The sequence below is a fragment of the Daktulosphaira vitifoliae genome, unplaced genomic scaffold, assembly GCF_025091365.1.
Source record: "Daktulosphaira vitifoliae isolate Bord-2020 unplaced genomic scaffold, ASM2509136v1 Scaffold_5, whole genome shotgun sequence".
In the NCBI taxonomy this organism is placed as follows: domain Eukaryota; kingdom Metazoa; phylum Arthropoda; class Insecta; order Hemiptera; family Phylloxeridae; genus Daktulosphaira; species Daktulosphaira vitifoliae.
Window position 1 is genome coordinate 13,995,568 of NW_026099576.1, and position 21,780 is coordinate 14,017,347.

A 21,780-nucleotide genomic window follows, 5' to 3' on the forward strand; every position below is an offset into this window, starting at 1 on the left:
TGGCTTGCGTCTTTCTCTAACGCGACAACTGATAAAACGTTTAACATTCTGTACAGCTTTACGGATTTAAAAACAAATTAAACTTCTTTAAAATTTGGTGATTATGATAATTTTGTTATTATTTTACGTCTTGGCGCGCTGATGGATTCTATTTCAAATAATACATGTATACTCATTAATAAACGCGTGCCATTTTGTTATGTTAATGAAATTTTTTATTAAAATTAATAATATATATATAATATCTACCCGAGATATTATGGGTTGAAGTAAATCTGTTATTAATAATTATTTTATCTACTGTGACAAAAATAAGACATCAACGTGGAAAGACTGTTCTAAAGTGTATCAAGTAAATTTATGTATTTAACAATAACAAAAGATAAGAGTTTTTAAAGTAAAATCAAAATTAATATGTATAAAATTTATTATTTATTATTCTATTAAATAAATGTTATGGATAATTAATTCTGAAATTTATGTTTATACCTGATTATTTTTTATCATGGTTAGTCAAATTAAATGTTTATTAGAATTTACTTGTTTACAATTTTAGATTTTACAATTTGTTTTTTAAATAATTTTGTTCGAGACTTTGTAATTGATAAATGTATACATTGTAACTTCATATTTACACATGAGTCAAAAATGGATGCAAATGAATGTCTCCTTAACCATAAAGTGATGGTATAAGGGAGGGAGATGATTAAAAAAAGTTAATAAGTATAATATATATGTATGTTGGTTTATTAATGTATCAAATTAGGTTAAAATTAAAATATTTTATACAATATTATTATTCTTTAACTGTGATATTTTAAAGAAATTCTTGTGTCAAAATGAAAGGCGATTCACCATCACACCCCCTCCCCTTTATAAACGCCTTACAACAACCAATATTTGACAACGAACTGGACAGACGTTTGAATATCACATCCGCTAATTTCTGAGACCACTTTTAATTGAACTTTAATTTTAAAGATTTTAATGATATTGTAATGATTTGGATGCAACCTTTACTTTTGGAAACCGGAACTTTTATTTTCGAAAACTCGAACCGAACCGGAACCTATAAAAAATATGGTTCCAGTCCATGCTAGTCACATGCCGATCGCCAAATTAATATTTAAAACTATAACGCTGCGTGTGAAGCAAACAACGAAAATCGTTTTTTATGCTTCGACTGACGCAGTTTCGGTTTATTTTTTTATACGATTCGTAATTCATACATTGCAATTGTTCTACATAAGAATTGAAAAACAATATTTTAATAAGAGAATAATAGACTGTGTGGGTGTAGACGTTGCTGTGACAGCAGTGACCGGTCTTGGGCATTCACAAAACGGTTTCCGCAGGTGTCACAAGTATGAGAATTGCGACGGCTTATCTCCGAGTAAATTCATTCGCATTGTTGTGTTATCTGTGACTTTTTTTTTGTTTAATATCGTCTTGCAGACCTCGAGAAATTTTTATTACATTTAAGACGTACATAAAGAGAAAATGGGGAAAATATTGTCTACTGTTTGAGATATTGTACTGTCCAGCAATTTACCTACAAATATATAAATTCATTGTTGTGGTTTATTTTTTTACATGGAGATGCAGTGCAAAAAAAAAACATTAAATAAACTGATTATGAATCGGTGTGAAAAAATGCATTTATGTATGTACTCGCTTTATTTTTAAGAAATGGTGAATGCAAATATATTAATGTGAATGTAAACGACTCATTCCAAATGAATTTACGACAGAAAAATGTTTGATCATTTTCTGAAAGAAATGTGATAAAATATAGTGATGAGCAATTTACAACCTTAGAATAAGTCAATAGTCAACAATCGTTACTACAGCAATAGATTTCGTACTTATATCTCACCCATATTTTAAAAACTAAAACATCTAAGAGTTCTGTGTCAGTATATTTATTATTAAAAACAATTATTATTTTTTTTTTATTCGATAATTTCATAATAAAATATTTATTATTTTTAAACTTGTTTATAAAGTTAAAACTGCGTTTATCTGAAATTGCACCTTTCCGTAAATTATGTGATTTCTATAAAAACCCTATTTTAGAAGACCGCTTTTAATAAAAAAAAATTTGGAAATGCATTCCACATTTTCGATAAATGTAAACGTGAACGTATTTCTTTTTGAAATGGAAATTAGAACAGATTAGTTTTAAAAATAAATTTTCCAAACTCTGTTATGAATGACATCGTAATAACGGATGCTGTAAATAGCCCTCTTTTAAACGATACATTGTACTATATATAGTAATGGGGCCGAGTTTTTGTCGAATGATAAACCGTTTTAGAACGATCCGTTTAATAACAACAATAATAATAATATTTATTATATAATATTTAGAATAAACAACAATATTTAACTTACAAAAGCGTTATTTTTAAAGAGCGAACGAATGTGGTGCGTTTAATCTTATTACAACGATCAAAATTTAATTAGATTTTGTTACACATAATTTTTTTATGATTAGCCGCTGTAATCGAGTATACATATATCGCCTATGCATAGCAGTCGTGGGTTCTGAGAATCCAAATCAGGTCAAATACTACCCGAATGGGTTGCAGTGGCTATTGCTCACGACCGCAGTGTTTACAAGACGCCAAATTCGGGATGATCGATACGTTTGCAAAAGTAATTTCAGACTATATACGATGTGTTTACAAATTTTACTTTAGTAAATAAAGCCATTCGATAATTAGGTTAGGCACATCGGTTTTACTGGAATAATATGACAATTCTTTGATTACATCGATTTGTAAAATAATGTGTAACTCAACGAGGAAAAATGACACATGTAATTATTTGTAAATACATTGATGTACTGAAGGTAATGTTATGGTTATTGTGTCAGTGCGTAGGGGTACACAAGTGTTGGACATTAATGAACGAGAGGAAAAAATGTGTACCCGAAGTAAACCAAAGTGATCTATAGATTTAAAAATACAAACAATGCATTGTCCGTCAATTGTGCATACGTTTATTTACACCTGAAGGATATGACACAATATCGTACAAATTATTGATTATATAACAATTTTACATTGAACTTGTGTTGTAAAGTTCGCTAAATTAGACTCAATTTAGGCGTAAAAAAATCTTTTCGAAATAAAGTGAATGCAATGGATTTTCAATGTCCGAATGTAATTCCTTCGAATAAAAAACTGGATGTTTTCTTTGTATCATTATTTTGACTTTTGATACATACATTTTAATGAGTTTGACCTACGGTGACTTGAATGAGTGGTCGTGAGGTTTGTTATAAAAATATTTTGATTCGCCCAATTCGACAAATGTTATTAACACATATGGCGTGTCTAATGCAATTTTTTACGCTCTTGTGACGGTTCCACCCCTTGGACGACCTTTTCAGACGGTTGCGGTACCAAAAACCGTTTCGAATCGAAGGTACATCATTCGACTGTTGCAGCCGCCGTTTCATTCATTCGTACCGCCATTGTCCCCCTCCGAATGCTGAGCACGTGCGGCGCCTCGCACGGTTAGCGATTCATAGTAATAATGATGGAATTATAAACGGTATTTATAGTATTGTTACAATATTATCATGATTAGCGTTTGCTTATTCAGACACTCGATCAGATCGACACGGCGCGCAATAATATACAGCGTTGAAGAAACATGCCGGAATGGATAAATCGATCTTTGCTCGTTAGTAAATTAACCGATATCGGTCGTGCAAACAAAACAATAAAAAAGTACCGTTAAAAATGACTTGACCAAACGTGCAAAAACAATTCTACCGACCTAACAACGGGCCTTTTGATGTGATACCTCGGAACGCGTTTCCGGGGAAAATAACGACGAAAAAAATAAAAAAATACTCACGAATGATCCGGCAAACTGTTCGGCGTGCATCAGTGCGTTGCTGGCGGACACGGCCACGCCATCGATGACGTCCACCAACCGTCTGGGGTCCGAGTCTATCATGTCATGGCCTCCCATGCCGCTTCCGCCTCCGCTACCGGAACCGCCGCCGTTGCAATTGCTGCCGGGACCGCAGTTCATGTCGTCCATCATTTGCATGCCGCAAGGGTTGTACCAAAACGGCGTGCCCGACGGTTGACTGGACGACTCGTCGGAAGACTGATGGGAATGCAGTGACGACGGTATGGGAGCTGGCATGGTGCAGGGTACTAAGATCAGACCGATGACGAACGAACCAGCTGGAAAAAAATAAAAAAAAACGTGTAACAATAAACGCGCAATATTTCACGGGTTAGCCCAATGTCGTGTGTCTCTTGACCAATGTGCCCCGCGTACAATACCGACACTGGCGATCCGCACGAACGTAATTAGCGCGGAGAAAATGTCATTGTGCGATTTGTGGTCAGACCCTCCGCCCGTCACCGGGTTCGTCATATACAACTTTGTAGAATCAAAGAGAACACGCAACATGCAGTCGATGAACAGCGTCGTGTGTTAGTAACGTGGATAGCCGGTCTAAGGTATGCGGCTGCGTTATTTACTCGTGTCTCGAGATGTGTACTTATTTTTTTAATCCGTTTCTATTAGACGAGATCGGTATGTCGGCCGGCACCCCCAATTAGTAGACACGGTACAAATCGCTGGAGGGGAACGCGTTTGCACTATGCAGAAAACGCGGGGAGGACGGTAGCAGGGGATGAGAATGGCATATTGTCGTTTCCGAGCGGTGGCTGCTAATCGGCTCTCTCACGGGGGCACATTACTGGCTAATTATTGTTGTCCGTTTGTGTGTGGTATTGTTGTCACGGGGACCACACACGCGAGCGAGGACGAAAACGCGTTCAACAGTTGTCCTCGTCATAGGCGGTACTGTATTCTTTACATTTTTTTTATGTATTATTACTTTTTTTTTTTGCAAAAGCTCGCCGAACGATTATCGAGAAATCCGCGGCAAACTGCTGATTTTCACGATATTTTCCCTATATATATATATATTTTTTTTTTTATTGTTACTAGCAAAACGATGGGAATAACCTGATCGTTGCGCGTTGTATAATTATCACGACGTTTGCAAGTAATAACAAAAATTAGAAATATTCTGACGGGAAAAAATCAAAAGAATTCGAGTCTCGGTGAGCACCTAGACACATAGAAAATAAAAAACACGATAACAACGGGTTTTTTTTTTTCAAGAAAGATTGTATCTTATTTCTAACGAGTGTTTTAATAACTGGCGTTTGTCAAATTTGCCATAGGGACATATGTATCATCGAAAAGAAACCGATCGTAACGCTAGTTAATGACCAAACGCGTTTTCCCCCGTCAGGTTCGCGTCTACGTGTTTTATTCATGGGTTTTTTTTACCGCCGACAAGTCGGTATTGTGGAAAAGCGATCACGTTAATGTACACTGTAGTTGCAATGCGTGTACTTGCAATAGTGTTGGAGATTCATAAAAACTGCCGAAAACACTTAGTCCGGCGTATCACGAAAATATTCGTATGTACAAAAACGGTATCGACTATTATTATTATATTGTTCTTATTCCGTCGCTACTATTTGTTGCCGTCGACGGCGATGACGTGTGAATTGTGTTATACACACACACGCACAAACAAATAANTATTATTATATTGTTCTTATTCCGTCGCTACTATTTGTTGCCGTCGACGGCGATGACGTGTGAATTGTGTTATACACACACACACAAACAAATATGTGTGTGTTTGTACAGAATGTAATAATGTCGTTGATATTATTGTGCTCTGTCGATTCTGCTGCAGTCGAACCGAATGATTATAACGAATACGATATCGATCGGACGCCAACAGTAGGCGTGAGTAATTTGTAAAATCACGGCAGTTTAATTGAAGAAAACAGATAAAAAGAAGAGCGGCATAATATCGAGAGAGAGAAATTCGGCTGTACAGGTAAACACGCGCACGTGTGTATTATTACAGATTTCGGAAATCGTCATCCGGAAGCGACTGATGACTCATTGGGGTCGCGATCATATACCGCCGCCGCCGTCTCATCGATGATGCCAATAAGATTTTTTTATCTTCTACTCGCATGGAATCGTTTTTTACACGCGATTATCATACTCGTCACCGCCGCCGATCGGTTGAGGTCAATACAAATTCAATGGTACGGTTAAAAGTGAAAATAAAAACGTGTCGTACATTTTCTCGTGTATTCGATTAAATTTTTATTTTAATTGTCATCACAATGTGATTTGTGGATTCAGTGACTGGCTGTCGTCCAGAGCGCTATAATGATTTTCACACATCTCCCTTACTCAAAAGACTGCGCAGACATAACAATATCGGGCACCGAGCAATACATTATAATAATATCGTTATTATTATACACAATTAATATATACATATGAGTGTACAGTCTAGTGCGACGATTATAATGTCGTGATAAAGAAAACGCTAACGTGTCGCGATTAGGACGGATTGTTCCTATTTGAGTTACTATTATAATGACTGAAACATTGAAAACGTCAGTTTTTTGCTTTCAACGGCGTTTTGCAAATACGACGTTGGCGATGAGACACGGGCCGACCCAACCGAGACGTGATCTATACTGGAAAGGGGAAGGGGCGAGTGTAAGTCAAGCATGGGGAAAACTCACCGATGAAAAGCCGATTGTATCTTCCGTTGTAGTTGGGGGCGAATCTCCGACGACCGCGAACGGTCCGGGGCTCGGTTTGACGCCGACAGTGTTCGCGGTAGCAATCCACGCATACCGCTTCCAAAGTGTCCATTGTACGTTGATAATAATTAAAAATGTTTATTTATCGATTACGCGAAAAAATAATAACATTAATCAAATAGAAAACGAGTGTAAACTTTTTAAGTAATTGTGCACAGCGATCGTGTGTGCCGACGACACTTCACTTGGTAATAATACAAATTTTACTGTTATCGAAGTTCCGCCAGCGAACCGGTGCGACGAATAATGCGACAAAAATGTAGTGTACACTCGACGGTTAGCGGCGAGAGATTGTCGATGACGGTCGTGTGAAGTACGATAATTTTCAAAAATACAGTCTGCTGTCGCAATACGCACTTGCAACTATGAACGCGTGTGTATGATCGTGAGCGGTGATGATGACCGCTGCGGTATACCGTCGACCAAAAACGATCAACTGAGATAGCCACCTGACTCCGGTGGACATTTAAGTCACGACGGTGTGGACCGGGCGGCGGCGGCAGGAGCAGGAGCAACGGCAGCGGCAACAGTGCCGCCGTCATCGTAAGGGCGGCCCGCCGAAACCCCCACCCGGATTCCTACCGTGGGTTTTCCACCCGGCCGCCGGTTGACCAATGGCGATCTCCCGTACCGAAGGTAGGACCGGCTCAAGGCAACGGGGGTTCATTCATGTATCGCCAACGCCGCAACGGACTCCCCTCCGCGGTCTACACGCGGACACTCACACGCATTCACGTATTGTACGTACACACGAGCGGACGCGCCAGCACACACGCACACTCGCATGCGGCGCTCAACACCGGCGGTGACGTCAACGGGCTGTGACACACTGCCGTGGCAGCATGGATCTATCGTGCGTCGGTCGGTCGCGTTTTCTTCAGTCTACCGGGGGTATCCCCAAACGCCGCCCACACCGTGGCCGCAGGAGCCGCCAGTCGCCTTGGCGCACACCGTCCATAGACCACTCGGCTTGGTCAGCGTTGTCTTGAGGTGTCCACGACGGAACATCCGTTATCGGCTTCTGCTAGTCTCCAGTACTCGGAACAAGAACTTCCCTTGTCGCGGAAACTTTTTGTGACCTCGTCAAGTACCATGTGTAATATTCATATATTTTATTACAAGACAAAATCAAGTTAAATTTAAATCGTCNGTCGGTCGGTCGCGTTTTCTTCAGTCTACCGGGGGTATCCCCAAACGCCGCCCACACCGTGGCCGCAGGAGCCGCCAGTCGCCTTGGCGCACACCGTCCATAGACCACTCGGCTTGGTCAGCGTTGTCTTGAGGTGTCCACGACGGAACATCCGTTATCGGCTTCTGCTAGTCTCCAGTACTCGGAACAAGAACTTCCCTTGTCGCGGAAACTTTTTGTGACCTCGTCAAGTACCATGTGTAATATTCATATATTTTATTACAAGACAAAATCAAGTTAAATTTAAATCGTCAGTTCTGTTTTTACCGTTTCCACGTTTTATTCGGTTGCTTTGCGCACTCGTACCATTGCTCCTTTGTTGTACGTTAGGGGTGTGTAGCAACCGGGTGGGTTTTATCGGAGGACGTGCCGCTGCGGTTAGCCACTGCGATTACTCCGCCCCTCTCCAATCACTTACGTGCTATTACTGACAGAGGGTTGACGTGTGGGACCGAGAGGCGGCTCATTTAAAACGCCGTTCATCATCATGCGGGTAGGCAATGGTTGAGTATATTTACAGCTAAATTTATTCGTTTTGAGCATAGAATGTTGTAATCTATTTTGTTATATCAAAAAGTCAGTTTACAGTAAATACAAGGGGTAGTTGAGTTAAAAGAAAAAAAAAATTATTTTAACATTAAAAACACATCTCATATTTTGATTATGTGTATTTATTCTTAATGAATGTATTTCACCATATTGTTCAAGTGAATTATTCGAGTTACGTACATAGTATTTTTTGATCGAAATAAAGCTTCCCATTACTACTCGACCAACATTGAGAATATTCAGTATGTTATGCAAGGGCGTATTTAAGGGGCATGATCGCCTCCCCTGGATCAGTGCTTTCGATATTTTTTTAGGTTAAAACTTATAAATATGGCTCTGAACGCCTTTGTTTTTTTAGTGGTCACTTTGATTCTTATCAAACAAATTTTTCAAGTATGCTTGGACATGTAAAACAAATTAATTCATTCCTTTAAAAATTATTTCTAAATACGCTCCTGTACAATTAAGTTATGCGTCTACATTTTTAAATCTCAATCAACTTCAATAAACATTTATTCAAATTCAAATTAGACATCAACTGTCAAATGTAAGAGTTCTCGAAAAATAAACTACGATATCATAATTTTTCTATTCCTATTCTACTAATGTCAAATTTAAATGTTAGACTAGAGATGCTAAAAAAACAATATTGATATTAAAAAAAAAAACAATAATTACAAGTTTTGGCTCATATTTTACTTGAAACAAAATTTTATTTATAAATAAACAAAAATAATTAAGGGAGAGCCTTGAAGTATTTTTAATAAGTAGTAAATCAATATATATTTTCCAAGATTTTACCAATTAATAATATTGTATAATTATTTAATTCCTCCCGTTGAGACCTCTAATCGTCAAGTGTTGTTTAAAAGTTAACACAAAGTTATAGAAATGTCCGAGAATGAAAAATTATAGTAATAAAATATATGAAATGTGAAATTGTTTTGACTTGTGGGTGTAAGAAAAGAAATTAATTTATAAGACTCGTGTAAAACATGCTACCTGTCTTGACACATGGTGTTGACACAAAGTGGACATTAAAAAGAAAAAAGTCATCACAATTTTATCTGTAGCGAATACAATAAAAAAAAAAAAAATGGTAATAATAATAAAAATCCAACGCGACCATGAGAAGAATGTAGATAAACGCATTTTTGCATTACAGTATACCGTTGTCTGCACTTTAAAATGCCGCTGCCGCAATTAATATAATGATGATTACGATTGTTATTAACGTCTGCAACTGTGTGGTAATTGTAAAAAACCGTTAATAACCAATACACTAAATAGCCGCTGAACAATTCTTCAAGTCCCATAGATTTACATAGATAAACATTAAATAAGAACTGACAGCGAGTTTATATTTAAAATTTTGTTAAAAAATATTAAACACAAGTCCTCAAATTATTATATAATTGTTATTTTAATGTAATGTAAATATTTTCAATTTGATAACATCAAATAACTTTAATATTTTCATTTTCTATGTTACTGTTGTGTTAGTTTGTATGATTATTTTTGATTGCATATAACTACCGGCTAAGCAAAAATAATAAAAATGAAGAGCTCTGTGCAAAAACAAGGTAACTCCATTTTTCAAAAACTTTCGGGAAACTAAAAAAACTAGAAAATTTTAATATGTACATCTGAGAGAAAATGAAAAACATATTTTGTTTCTCATAATAATTATATATTATGTCTTGGTAAGGCGTATTCGTTATACTTACCGTAAAAAAGAACCGTCAAAATCTGATTTTGAAAAATAAAAATTTATCTTGTTTTTGCACAAATAAAAAACAAATGAGTGCCAAAGGTAATCATCTAGTGGCTCATTTAATTGTTTATTTGAGAGTATATATATTTAACGCCTTTGGTAATATTCGAGGACTCGGAAATAATTGTTCATATTTTACATGTGTCAAAACTGAAATTGTACGAATAACACTCATTAAGTCGGTGCGGTTTTTTTACTTGCGATGAATACAACAGAATAATATGATACGCCGTCATTTAATCGAACGTTTACACTTGAGCAACCACAACGCCTCCAACACGATGTCGTAACGGTGCAATTAGTGAGCAGTACTTCCGATAGCGAAAGAAAAGAGGTTGTAATCCGATAAAAGTTAGGGTGGTCGAGACCCTTGTCGGTTTCCCTGAATTCTCATAAAAATCTAATTATTTCCTCACTCGCACTGAATTTGACGTCATCGAGTCAACCGTAATGTCGCGGGCGTTGTCCTACGACAAAAAACGCACTAATTTCTCTACATCCCAAAGGTAATTACACATGTTGTGTCATATCCTCACCCCCGTCGTTCTTGAAGCACACGGTACTTACTTTGGGTTGTTATACGCTTCCTCTGTCTGTTCTTCGAACAGCTTTTGCTTGAGATAACGTTGGTGTGCGGTACAATTATCTTCTTGCAAAAGAATACGGTGAATCGCCAGGTTCTTTCTAACTAATCGGCTTTGTAACGAACAAAAATGAAAAATTCATCAATAGAATTCTAAGAATGCACGTCGTAATTATAAAAAGATTTTTAAAATTTAATGGTTGAGCACGTGAATTCGATGGAATCAAATGACATAACTTTTCATTAGGAAGTTTCCGGAAAAATTTGATTAATGTAATAAATATAATTTTTTGGTAACAACTATACATGTCAATGAAAAATAGTTAATTAAGAGAGTTATTAAGAGTAATAAATTATTATCAAAGAAAAGTTTCCTTTATAGATTAATTTACAAACAATGGTAATTATGGAAGTAGTAAAACTTTTTCCAGTGTGTACCCAAAGCACTTTATAAAAGAGTATATTATTTTTTGGTAAAATAAACCAATCATTTAAAAAAAAACTATTAAAACAATATCCTTATTTTTTTTAAATTTCCAAATTAAAACCAAATAAAGATAAGTTTTGAGTCTGAACTTTTATATTGACAAACGTGAGGGGAATAATATTAAATTTAACATTAAAATTTAAACTATTTAAATGCAAATATTTCACACGTGTAATAAATAAAATCAATTTAACAAATTGAATCTCTGTGTTAATATATAGTTTATCAGTAATCGTGTCCTAAATGTAAGTAATACACAAAATAGACAATTGAATAAGAGTGCTTCTTATACAATGAAAAAGTTGCAATGTTATCTACAAGAATAATTAAAGTTGGTAAATAATATGTAAATTGATGTCATAATATATATCAAATAAATGACAGAAGTATTATATAGGCACAATCTTATGAGTAATTTAATATAATTTCAATCTATACCTGAACTACTTATACTTAACTTATAATATATAAAAAATATTATCTAAATGTATCATAGAATATATTACTATTTAGTTAAAATATCGCTTTGACGGTGATTATTTAATTTTGTATGATTCATTAATATGTAAGTTAAAAATGCACTTGAAATAATTTTCAAAAATTATTTCAGTACTCAAAGATTTTGCAAGGTATTTAAAACATTACACATTTAGATAAAATTCCAATTTTTTCTATTTCTTGGATTTAATATAAGAGGAGAATGTAAATATGAACTTTTTAACTATATACTTGTAGTTAAAACAGTTGTTTTAATTTAATAAAATCGACAGTATATTACTTGTGTAGTGTTATATTGTATATTTTTATTATTATAAACTTATACATAAATTTTAATTTATTTATTTTAATCAATAAGTTACAAGTTTTCAGAAAAATATAATTAATTCAATAAATACATATTTTTAATACAAAATGAATATTTTACTGGAGACAGTCAAAATGTAACATTATCCAAGGTGGTGCAAATTGTTACAGTATACTTAATTCTAATATATTATTTTAAAAATAACAAACAAACATATTTTCTATTATAAAATACAATAATAATAATAGCTTTGCGAATTATAACTCTATAGTTATAAAAAATGAGTAATGAAATGTCATATTATGCAATTTTATTATTCCCCTTAAAATATTTTAACTGCCCTAAAAATACTCTTTGGTGAAATCAACAATTCTTTTATTATTTTACATTCAAAGATATTTTTTTTATAAATAGTCATTTTTTATTAGATGAACTATTTTTTTGTTGATTTTAAAATAACTTGTTCATCTAATCAGTTTTTTATTTTTTATAACAAAAATAATGGTTAATAAAAAACTATGATTAATTTAACAAAAATTTTATTGAAGATATTTTGATAATGTATTTATTGATTTTATTGGAGAATTATTTTCAGTGTGCGTCATTATTTTTCAACTTAAATGAAATAAATTATTGTATTTTTACTAAATTCACAAAAGAAAAAAAACATTTCTTCTATTGGTAATAAATATTATAGAAAATTTATAGATAATTATAGAAAATTTTCATAAACTACATTATCACACAAAACCACATAGTTATTTTTATGATTTCAAAACAAACAATTAAATAATATTACCTACTGACTAAGAATCAAATATATCTCATCATATATCTTTGGTATCAAAAATAAAAAGTAATGAATCTATAAAAATTTTTTTTGACACAGAAGAACATAATAAAATGTTTATAAATTTTAATACTGGTAAGGTATAATCAATATTTTCACAAAATAAGTTATTTTAAGTATAAAAGTAGTATGACTAAGTTTTCTTTATAATGCACCAATATTTATTTATTACATATATTTAATAGTTTCTGTTATTTAGCAAAATGTAATCGCAGTTTTAAGTTACAATTAATAAGCTTTTTTAAAATAGTCTCCAAGTTCATTTTGTCTTGCATAATAAAACAGAAGGTCATGGCGAGAAACCAAATTTCAAAACGGTCGTAAATTAATAGAAAAATTCTATCTTGTTGCAAGTGTCGTTGATGGGTTTAAAGGATTGGTTGGATTACAACAAGCAATAATCACGATGATGAACGTTATTATTATTATTATTATTGTTATTTTCAGTATACAAATAAATTAGGTATAGGTGTGGCTTTATGCAAAATATTGCACTTAGGGAAAATAATCATACACTTCATAATAAGCGATTCAAAGTTCAATATTTCAACGAATATGTTTTTTCATTTTAAAATATTAATAATAGAAAATCTTCTTGGATTTCCAGTCTATCAAACTGTACAGATTTGACATTTTATCAAAATGTAGAAATCTTTCATTAAAATTTAAAGAAATACAGTTGGGTAGGTAATTTGTTTTACCAGTATGGGCATATTATTGATAGTGAAATCTGTTGTCAGACGATCATCAGTGGCAATAGTAAAAAACAGAAACCCTCTAAAAGTCGTTTCGGCGAAGGCTTCTTGTGGTAAATTTCACCAAAGAATATTTTACATCCATTTGGGCTACAATGATTTCTTTAAACACTAAAAACATGTTATTATGGTTTCTCGACCTCTGTTTACCAGACTAGGTAAAATTTCTAAGAAATTATATGTCTATATTATAAAAGGTAAACCTAAAACTATTACTTTGTTTAATGCCTTGAAGCCGTTGAGGGTTTCATCATAGACCGTAGAAAAGTGTCACGCATACAAAATGCGGCACATGTTATTCACAGAGCATAACTAATATTAACGTCGTGTTGAAAATCATACACAAAAAATTGTTTACATTAAACCGAAGTCCTAAACTATTGGTAACATTTCAATAACATAATTTATTATAAAATATAAAAAGTTTCCATAAAAATCCTCGTCAATTTCAGTTTTCTCGATTAGTTAATTTTTTTTTGAAACTTGTTTAAGAGGACGTTTTTCGTTTGGTTTGCGCTTTTGAAAAAACTCCAAGTGAATAATATTCAGCATACAACTGCGTAATAAAACAATGTGGGCGACTTGGAAACGAACGAGGGTCTAATAATTTGACATATTGAGAGCAATGTTGGCTTTAGGAGTAGGGGAAATGTGCGGCACACGAGACAGGAAACCATCGGCCATGTTTGACGAGTAACAGAGTGGTCCGTCCTAAATTATTCCCTTTAACTTTCCCACCCGAACAGCGCTGACAATAAAATGATTTAATTATAATTAGTGTGTGTGTGTGTGATATAAATCGTCAAGTATATTTGGAGTCCAACGAATAGGACACGTGTATGTGTTCTTTTGGATCATTGATATATGCCCACGTGAGCATTTCAATGCAGTAGGCAACGGCGAGAGGCGTATGAAAATTATCTGAACGTTTGAATAAGAACGTTGTTAAATTTAGACAATTGGTTACAAAGTATACAAATATTCACAGTCGGATCCATCGCGAGTCGTTGTACGATTACACGCCGTCAAACCCGAGGAGAATAGATCCAAAAATAATATAACATATTTAAAACATCGGTTTTAAATGGCATACTGCTTAACAAGTTTAGAAAAGTCGAATCCGACCAAAGGAACTGTACCGTGACATATGATTGCACTGCGGTGGCCGGCCGGTCTAATCGAATATCGCTCTGATCACAGTATTTCAAACGTACCTAAATAAACGTACTGCTGTCCAGAAGATTTATATGGAAGTGTACGTCGATTGTAAAAGAACTGTCATAAATAAAATGATTTTCGGCTACAACGAAGTGTCGGCGATTCATCAACGTCTAAATACACTCGGAGCTAGAGGCTTTTCGCTAGTAAATTATTCATCGGTTTTATTATTATTTAAGTAATTGTACAGTTGAATATTTATACATTTTGTTACAATATATAAATTTGTATAATTTTACTATTTATACGGATGCGTATTACGAAAACGATTCGGTCATTCTATTTTCGGTAACATATTTGCACATAAATAAACATAATTTATAGTAGTCGAATTTTGTGTATGACAACTGATGTCGTTGGCCTATACGGCTGTCAATAAAAACGTTGCAAGTTTTTACTCTTTGCCATTTGTAAAATTACGACTGTAGTAATTAATGAATTATCAACTTTTATTACTAACAATTTCAAAGGAGTCCATTTTGTTTTTTCCGTTTCCTAAAAAATCGTTTTTTCGCTAATATACATCGAAGTCTCCGTCTTCGACCAGAAATACATTCATAAATAAAACAAGGGAATGAATGTTTTCCTTTTAAACAAAAGACGAGGAACTCATGATACACGTGCGAAATACTTAGAAAAATAAAATTAATAGATTATAATTGCGACTTCGAATGTTTATCCAAAACTGATTGGAGTTACGATGTTTTTCCTAGTTAATAGTTAGAAAACACTTAATATAAGAAAAGTTCACGGAAGACTCGACACGCGTGGTAGTTTTTTAATTTACTGATAATTATTTCTTAGTAATAAACATCAATTTAACCATTTTATTAGATAGTAGAAATAAGAAAATTCATAAAGGAAAAAACATTATGTAATGCCTCTAACAATCTAATTTAAACTATCAAACAATGATAATGTATGAAAAATATATATAAATATATAATATTTTCATAAAGTATCTTCATTACCGTTATCTGTAAAACTGTAAAAAAAAAAAGAAAAAATAGATGAATTTATAAATATATAATTTTAAACTTTCATAAAAGTTACACATTGGAGGTATTATGAAAATATTAGTTTTTTTATATTTATTCATTGTGATTGTGTACATTTTATTTTGATTGATGATAAATTAGAAAAATTATTAGGATCTACAAAAACTAAATAAATTTATTTCCTATGCTAAAAAACTTAATATACTAAATATTGTAGTATTGATCATAAACCGATCAAACTTTATAAACAACAAACTTAAAAAGTTTTTTAAAAATCCACATTTTTCCATATAGTTTAAATATTAACAATATAAACAATACTAATTTAAAATGTAAATAGTAATATTAATTATAAAATATATCTAATGGCCGAAAGTAAATACATGATCAATAAAATAATAGTAATAATTATAATTTAAAAAAAGTTGAACATAATTGAGTATAATATATAAATTGTATTAAAATTTTAATATCTTTTTTCTTTAATTATTCTTGATAAATAATTTACATAAATTGAAATATGTTAAGGTATACTAAACATATCACTCTTGTAATAATAGAAATTTTACTGTAATAAAAGTATTTTATACTTAAATAATTAACATATATTGAATATTTGAATAAAATTTGAATACTGGTATATTGAAAATTTGTTAAGTTGGTATATTCGGCACATCAAAAAAGCCGTTGGCCTTTTTTTCAAGAGGTTATAAATTAACGAAAACAAATTTTAGTCCTGTACTCAACTTTAACAGAGCTGCAAAAAGAGCAAGCTAATACTGAGGTTACCATCGTCGAAACTACCGGCGTGTCAAAAATTCTCTAAAACAATAGTAGTCACAATACATAACGTTACAAAAATGACATATTTTGTCACTTTGTCACTAACAATACTGTCGTACAAATGATACAATTTGTACAAGCAATCGCTCATAATATTGTGTTAGCGTGATTGTAATTAACATTTGTATTGCATAAAAAATAAATGTATTGGCGTGTAAGATTTTAAATTGTCGCTTTTTTTGAGAAAACGGCTGTCGGAAAAATAAAATTGGGAAAATGACCCGGAAATACCGAATTTACCAAATAACCGGTCATCGACCATTACAACTATTTTTTGACCGATGATACATGATAAACTGTTCATTTTATTTTAGACTTACAATGGTAACCATAGTGCAACATAATAAATGCTTTAAACAATTTTTTACATCGTACTGTAGATATATCGATTTTTTTATAATATTCATTGCATTATATAGCCTCACCTATTTCGCTAACCACTAGCTAATCAACTGCTGCTACAATAAGTCAAGCATTGCACACGGTCTTGTCTATATGTCAAAGAGGAATTACAACGTTTTTATGATACTACGTCATATGGTTCAAACGACCAAACCGATTTCAAATTATTACCATAAGTACAACGGTTTTTATTGACTCGTCATAAATATTTCACACGCAAAATCATATGCTATTCAATGCGTTTTATATCAACTATAACTGTTATTATTTCTGTTTAAAATTATAAAAATACACTTTATTATATTTATAAAAAAAGCTATTTAAAAACTATCGTACAAGTTTTAAACAAAATTAAGAATACTATTATACGTTTGGGGATTATTCATCTTAAGTAAAAAAGATAAATTCATTAATTTTGTTGGCGATACTTGAGTTTTTCATCAAATTTATTTTCAACATCCAAGACTACATTGAATAACTAAAAGCAAAATTTAAGGTGCGATTAAAAAAGTTCTTATTTTAATTTTTTTAATTACTAAAATAAATCTTGATAGTATTGAGCCAACGTGGGCTAATTAAATAGTTATCAATTTGGTGGTACTACCAACTTGCTTATTTGGTCCATTTATGGGTTAAGATTATAAAATTTTTACTTAGTTAAAAATAAATTCTGTTCTTAAAACTTTATTGATTGAACCGATTGAATAAAATTACTCTCATCTTTATTGTTCAATTTACTATATTGACTAGTCAATACTTATATTTTTCAGTGTAATTTGACTTTGTCAAAAAGTAAGAATTATTGAAAATTTGTTTTATTTCAAAAAGATTTATTACCTTATTTAACAACTTTGAAGTGTTGAAAACTAACATCCAAATCATTTAATTTGCTTGTGAAAGAATAAGGTATCGATTTAAAAAAAATTCTTTTATTAGTTCGAAAAGTTGATTTTTTAATGTATCTTTCATACAGCAGTGGACCGTGATGGTGGGGATGCGACTATAAATATAAAACCACTAATACCACATAGGTATAAAAAATTGTCAAATAAAATAAAATAAAACTCAACAATACACCTATTATTATTTTAAATGTCGCAGTAGAAAATAGTAATATATATATATGTATAGAAAAATCGAGAAATTAATTTAAATAGTGTTTGGTCAAAGTATAACTATAAAAATGTTTCTAGTTATAAGATTATAATATTTAAAAATAATAAATTACGGTATAAGTTATAGAATGATTTTAACAATATCATTCCCATGTGAAAAATGGCTTAAATGTAACTGAAGTAATTTAGTTTGTACAGAATTATGATTATGAAAGAGATTAGGAGAATAATTACTCATTTGTGACCTTAATACACATATTATAATTCTGTTCACAATGATATTGATTTATCCTCTTATTGCTACCGATTTTGCTTAACACACAAAAAAATATTACAAAACGTATCTAGATAACAAAGCTATCAGTGGCATAATTTTGACAAATTTCTTTCTGTCTTAGCAATAAATATAATTGTCCCTAAAAATTACAAGTGCCACAAAACAGTCAATGTTGATATTTTTAGTTTTCACTGATTGTTGAAATAACTTTTTGAAACTCGACGGGATTATCACAAAATTTATATTGATAACATTTTAGACATTAACCTTGCTGATGACAAATTTTTTTTCTTATCAATTTTCATAATTTTTCCAAAAAAACTTTTTTTTTATAAACCTACATTAATTTAAAAATAATAAAGCGTACTTAAAAAGAAAAAAGTAAAATACCCGAAATCTTGATTTGTAAGATATATCAGACATTAAAGTAAAAAAATGATACAATTATTGGTAAAAAAAGCTGATTATAAAAGATTTTGCAAAGTAACATCTGCATGGATCAAAATGAAATTTTTAGAAGTAAAATATTAAACAACTACCTAACTATCAACATACTTTTTTTGAAAATACTACCATTAACCAAAGTACTGAGGAGAAGGTAAATATATTAATTCAAATTTACTTTTTTCGATTTTTGTTAATGTTCAAAATAACCTGGGTCTTTAGACTTACGAAAAATTAATGCTAATATAATTACTTTTAGGATTAAAAAAAGAAACGTATACTAAAACTTAATGTCTATGAACTATTGGCCAAAAATCATAAAATTTGGTAAAAATAGCATATTTTAAAATTTTTTGCATAGCAACGGAACATCTGCATTATTTAAAATCGTAAATCATAAAAGTTTTGATGGATCTGTTAATTTTTTTTTTTTAATACTCATAGAGGAGTTATAAAATAGTAATTAACAGTAATTTTAAATAACCCAGCACAGTGGGGTCGTGACATAGTTTGGTCCAGTATAGATGATATCTAACAGTAATTAAAATCACTTCGACGCAAATCTGTAGATAGTGTTTAATTTTAAAAAATTGGTGGATTATTCCAAAAGCTACATGATCTTCTATTTTGTTATTTATATTCTAATTACAAGTTTTATGATTTATAAATGTATTATAAAAATATAAATATTTATAATATATACATATATAAAGGGAAATGGTCCGATTTAAAAAAAAGTATGTCATATGAAAGATACATTTTTCAAAAAGTTATAGCATTATAAAGTTAAAAATATAAAATATAAAATCGAGAATTTTTACACAAAAATAGCATTTGATAACCATTTTTACCGTGAAGATAAAATAAAGTCTTTTTTTTTTTTTTAATTTTAAAGTTTATTACATAAGCTTTAATTTAAGATATATATAAAAGTGTCAGTATTTCCGGAACACTTTTAAAAATTAAGGTGACAAAGTTCTACTTTCTAAATGCATTTTTAGTTTTGAACCCCTCTGTATTTAGGGAAATGGTCCGGTTTTTAAAAAAAATATATGTCGAATGAAAGACTAGATACGATTTGTGATCTTTTGACGTATCGTTGAAAGAAATTGGTTTGATGAGAGCTGAGAAAAAATGGTAACAAACACAAAAAAAAAACACATTATTGTAAAATTAATACCTTCTCAGCTTCGCATTGAAGATAAAATGGGTTACTACTGTGCTTTTTATATTTTACTGTAATTTTTCTAACCTTTCTATTTTTTAAACTACCATAAAATGTTTTGTTCTCATACCAATTAGACTAAACCTCTTATCTTAGTGAAGTTTCAATTTAATATTTTTTAAAGTTGCAATCATCCACCTATGCTCAAACACCATAGAACTATTATAATTCATAAAGTATTAATTCCATCAACTTTCAATTCATTCTTCCATCAAAGCTGGATAATATTTTTGGTATATAGCAATGAAAATTTAAAACGTTTATTTTTAAGTTTGTCTTGGTAAAAAATCCAGACTCTATGGAGTAGTCAGTATATAAAATTAGAAATAACGGTAATTTTACAGTGAATTGAAAGTAAGTTAGCGGAGACTGGTACAAGTTGACACATTACAATTATTTATCAAGTAATTTAAGTTAGTTTAAATTTAATGTTTGAATAATATGTTGATTTAAGATAATATCTTAAAATTTATTTAAATACATAATATATATTTTTAGTAACATTTTTAATAATTAATCATAATATAGATTATAAGTAAAATGTTGATTAAAACAAAAAAATTACAGTGGAACATAGGTAATACATAGGTATTATAATAAATAATACATAGGTTAAGGCACAGTTTAGTATAAAAACTTAAGCGTAAACCTAAAATCTAATATTTAATATAATTTAACATAAACAATATCGTTTAAATACTAAAAACATAAATATGACAATATTATTTTATCTGATTAACTGTTTAGTAGGTTTTTAATAAGTGTGATAAAATTTCTAAAGTTATCATATTAATTAATTTACTGACATCTTCAGTTTGTTTAAATAAAATTTTACTATTTAATAAATTTTTATAGTTATAAATAAAGATATTTAAATGGTGTGTCAACTTGTGCTGTCTACATGGTAAGTTGGCTAAAAATGATTTTTTAACATTTACATCTATAGACTAAATGTGAAAAATAATTAGGAAAAAATGAATTTGTTAAATTAAAGTCTACATGTTTTTGAAGACATTTGTAGAGTTTTGTCTGTGTTATCTAAAAAATTATTGATACGGTGGTAATAACCGTAAAAAGTGTGTCAACTAGCTCTGATTATATCCCCTACAAATTTATATTATTTTTTAATGAATTTATCTTATTAATGAGGTGTGATGTAATAAAAGATTCCAATTATCTTCACACTGTACAAAAAACTATAAACAAAACATAAAATTTCCTTCCATTGAGTCATTAAACGAGCAATGAAAACAGAATGCAACAAGATTAAACACAATACTTAGAACTATAAAATGACCTTATGAAATGTAAATAAAAATAATAGTTGATATAACATCTTTGTGTGATGCAATATAAATTTATAATTAATAAACAATTTTGTTTGCCTCAAGTTTTTTGATCACCTGTAAAAAATGTACAATTCGAAAATACTAGTACTAATGTAAACATAGATTATATTGGAGAAGTTAAAACGAGTCAAAATAAAAATTTTATGAAAGTTTTTCATTACAAAATATGAACTACGTTAAAACTATCGAAAAAAAAAATATTGACGGTTCACCTATTTTAGATCATCG

General features: G+C 31.1%; 1 protein-coding gene across 4 annotated transcripts in view; it reads right to left on the reverse strand.

Annotated features, from left to right (window-relative positions):
- The window catches only part of LOC126908499 (uncharacterized), a 52,535-nt gene that overhangs the window by 3,804 nt on the left and 26,951 nt on the right, over positions 1-21,780 (reverse strand). For 2 of the 4 annotated variants that reach the window (XM_050690632.1, XM_050690633.1), the window contains one exon: positions 3,871-4,208. In XM_050690632.1, the coding sequence (XP_050546589.1) occupies positions 3,871-4,167 (297 nt within the window). In that variant the 5' untranslated portion in view covers positions 4,168-4,208. Of the gene's footprint in view, positions 1-3,870; positions 4,209-6,608; positions 7,438-10,768; positions 10,906-21,780 lie in introns of those variants that run through there. The other 2 variants (XM_050690631.1, XM_050690630.1) reach the window with 2 other exon arrangements.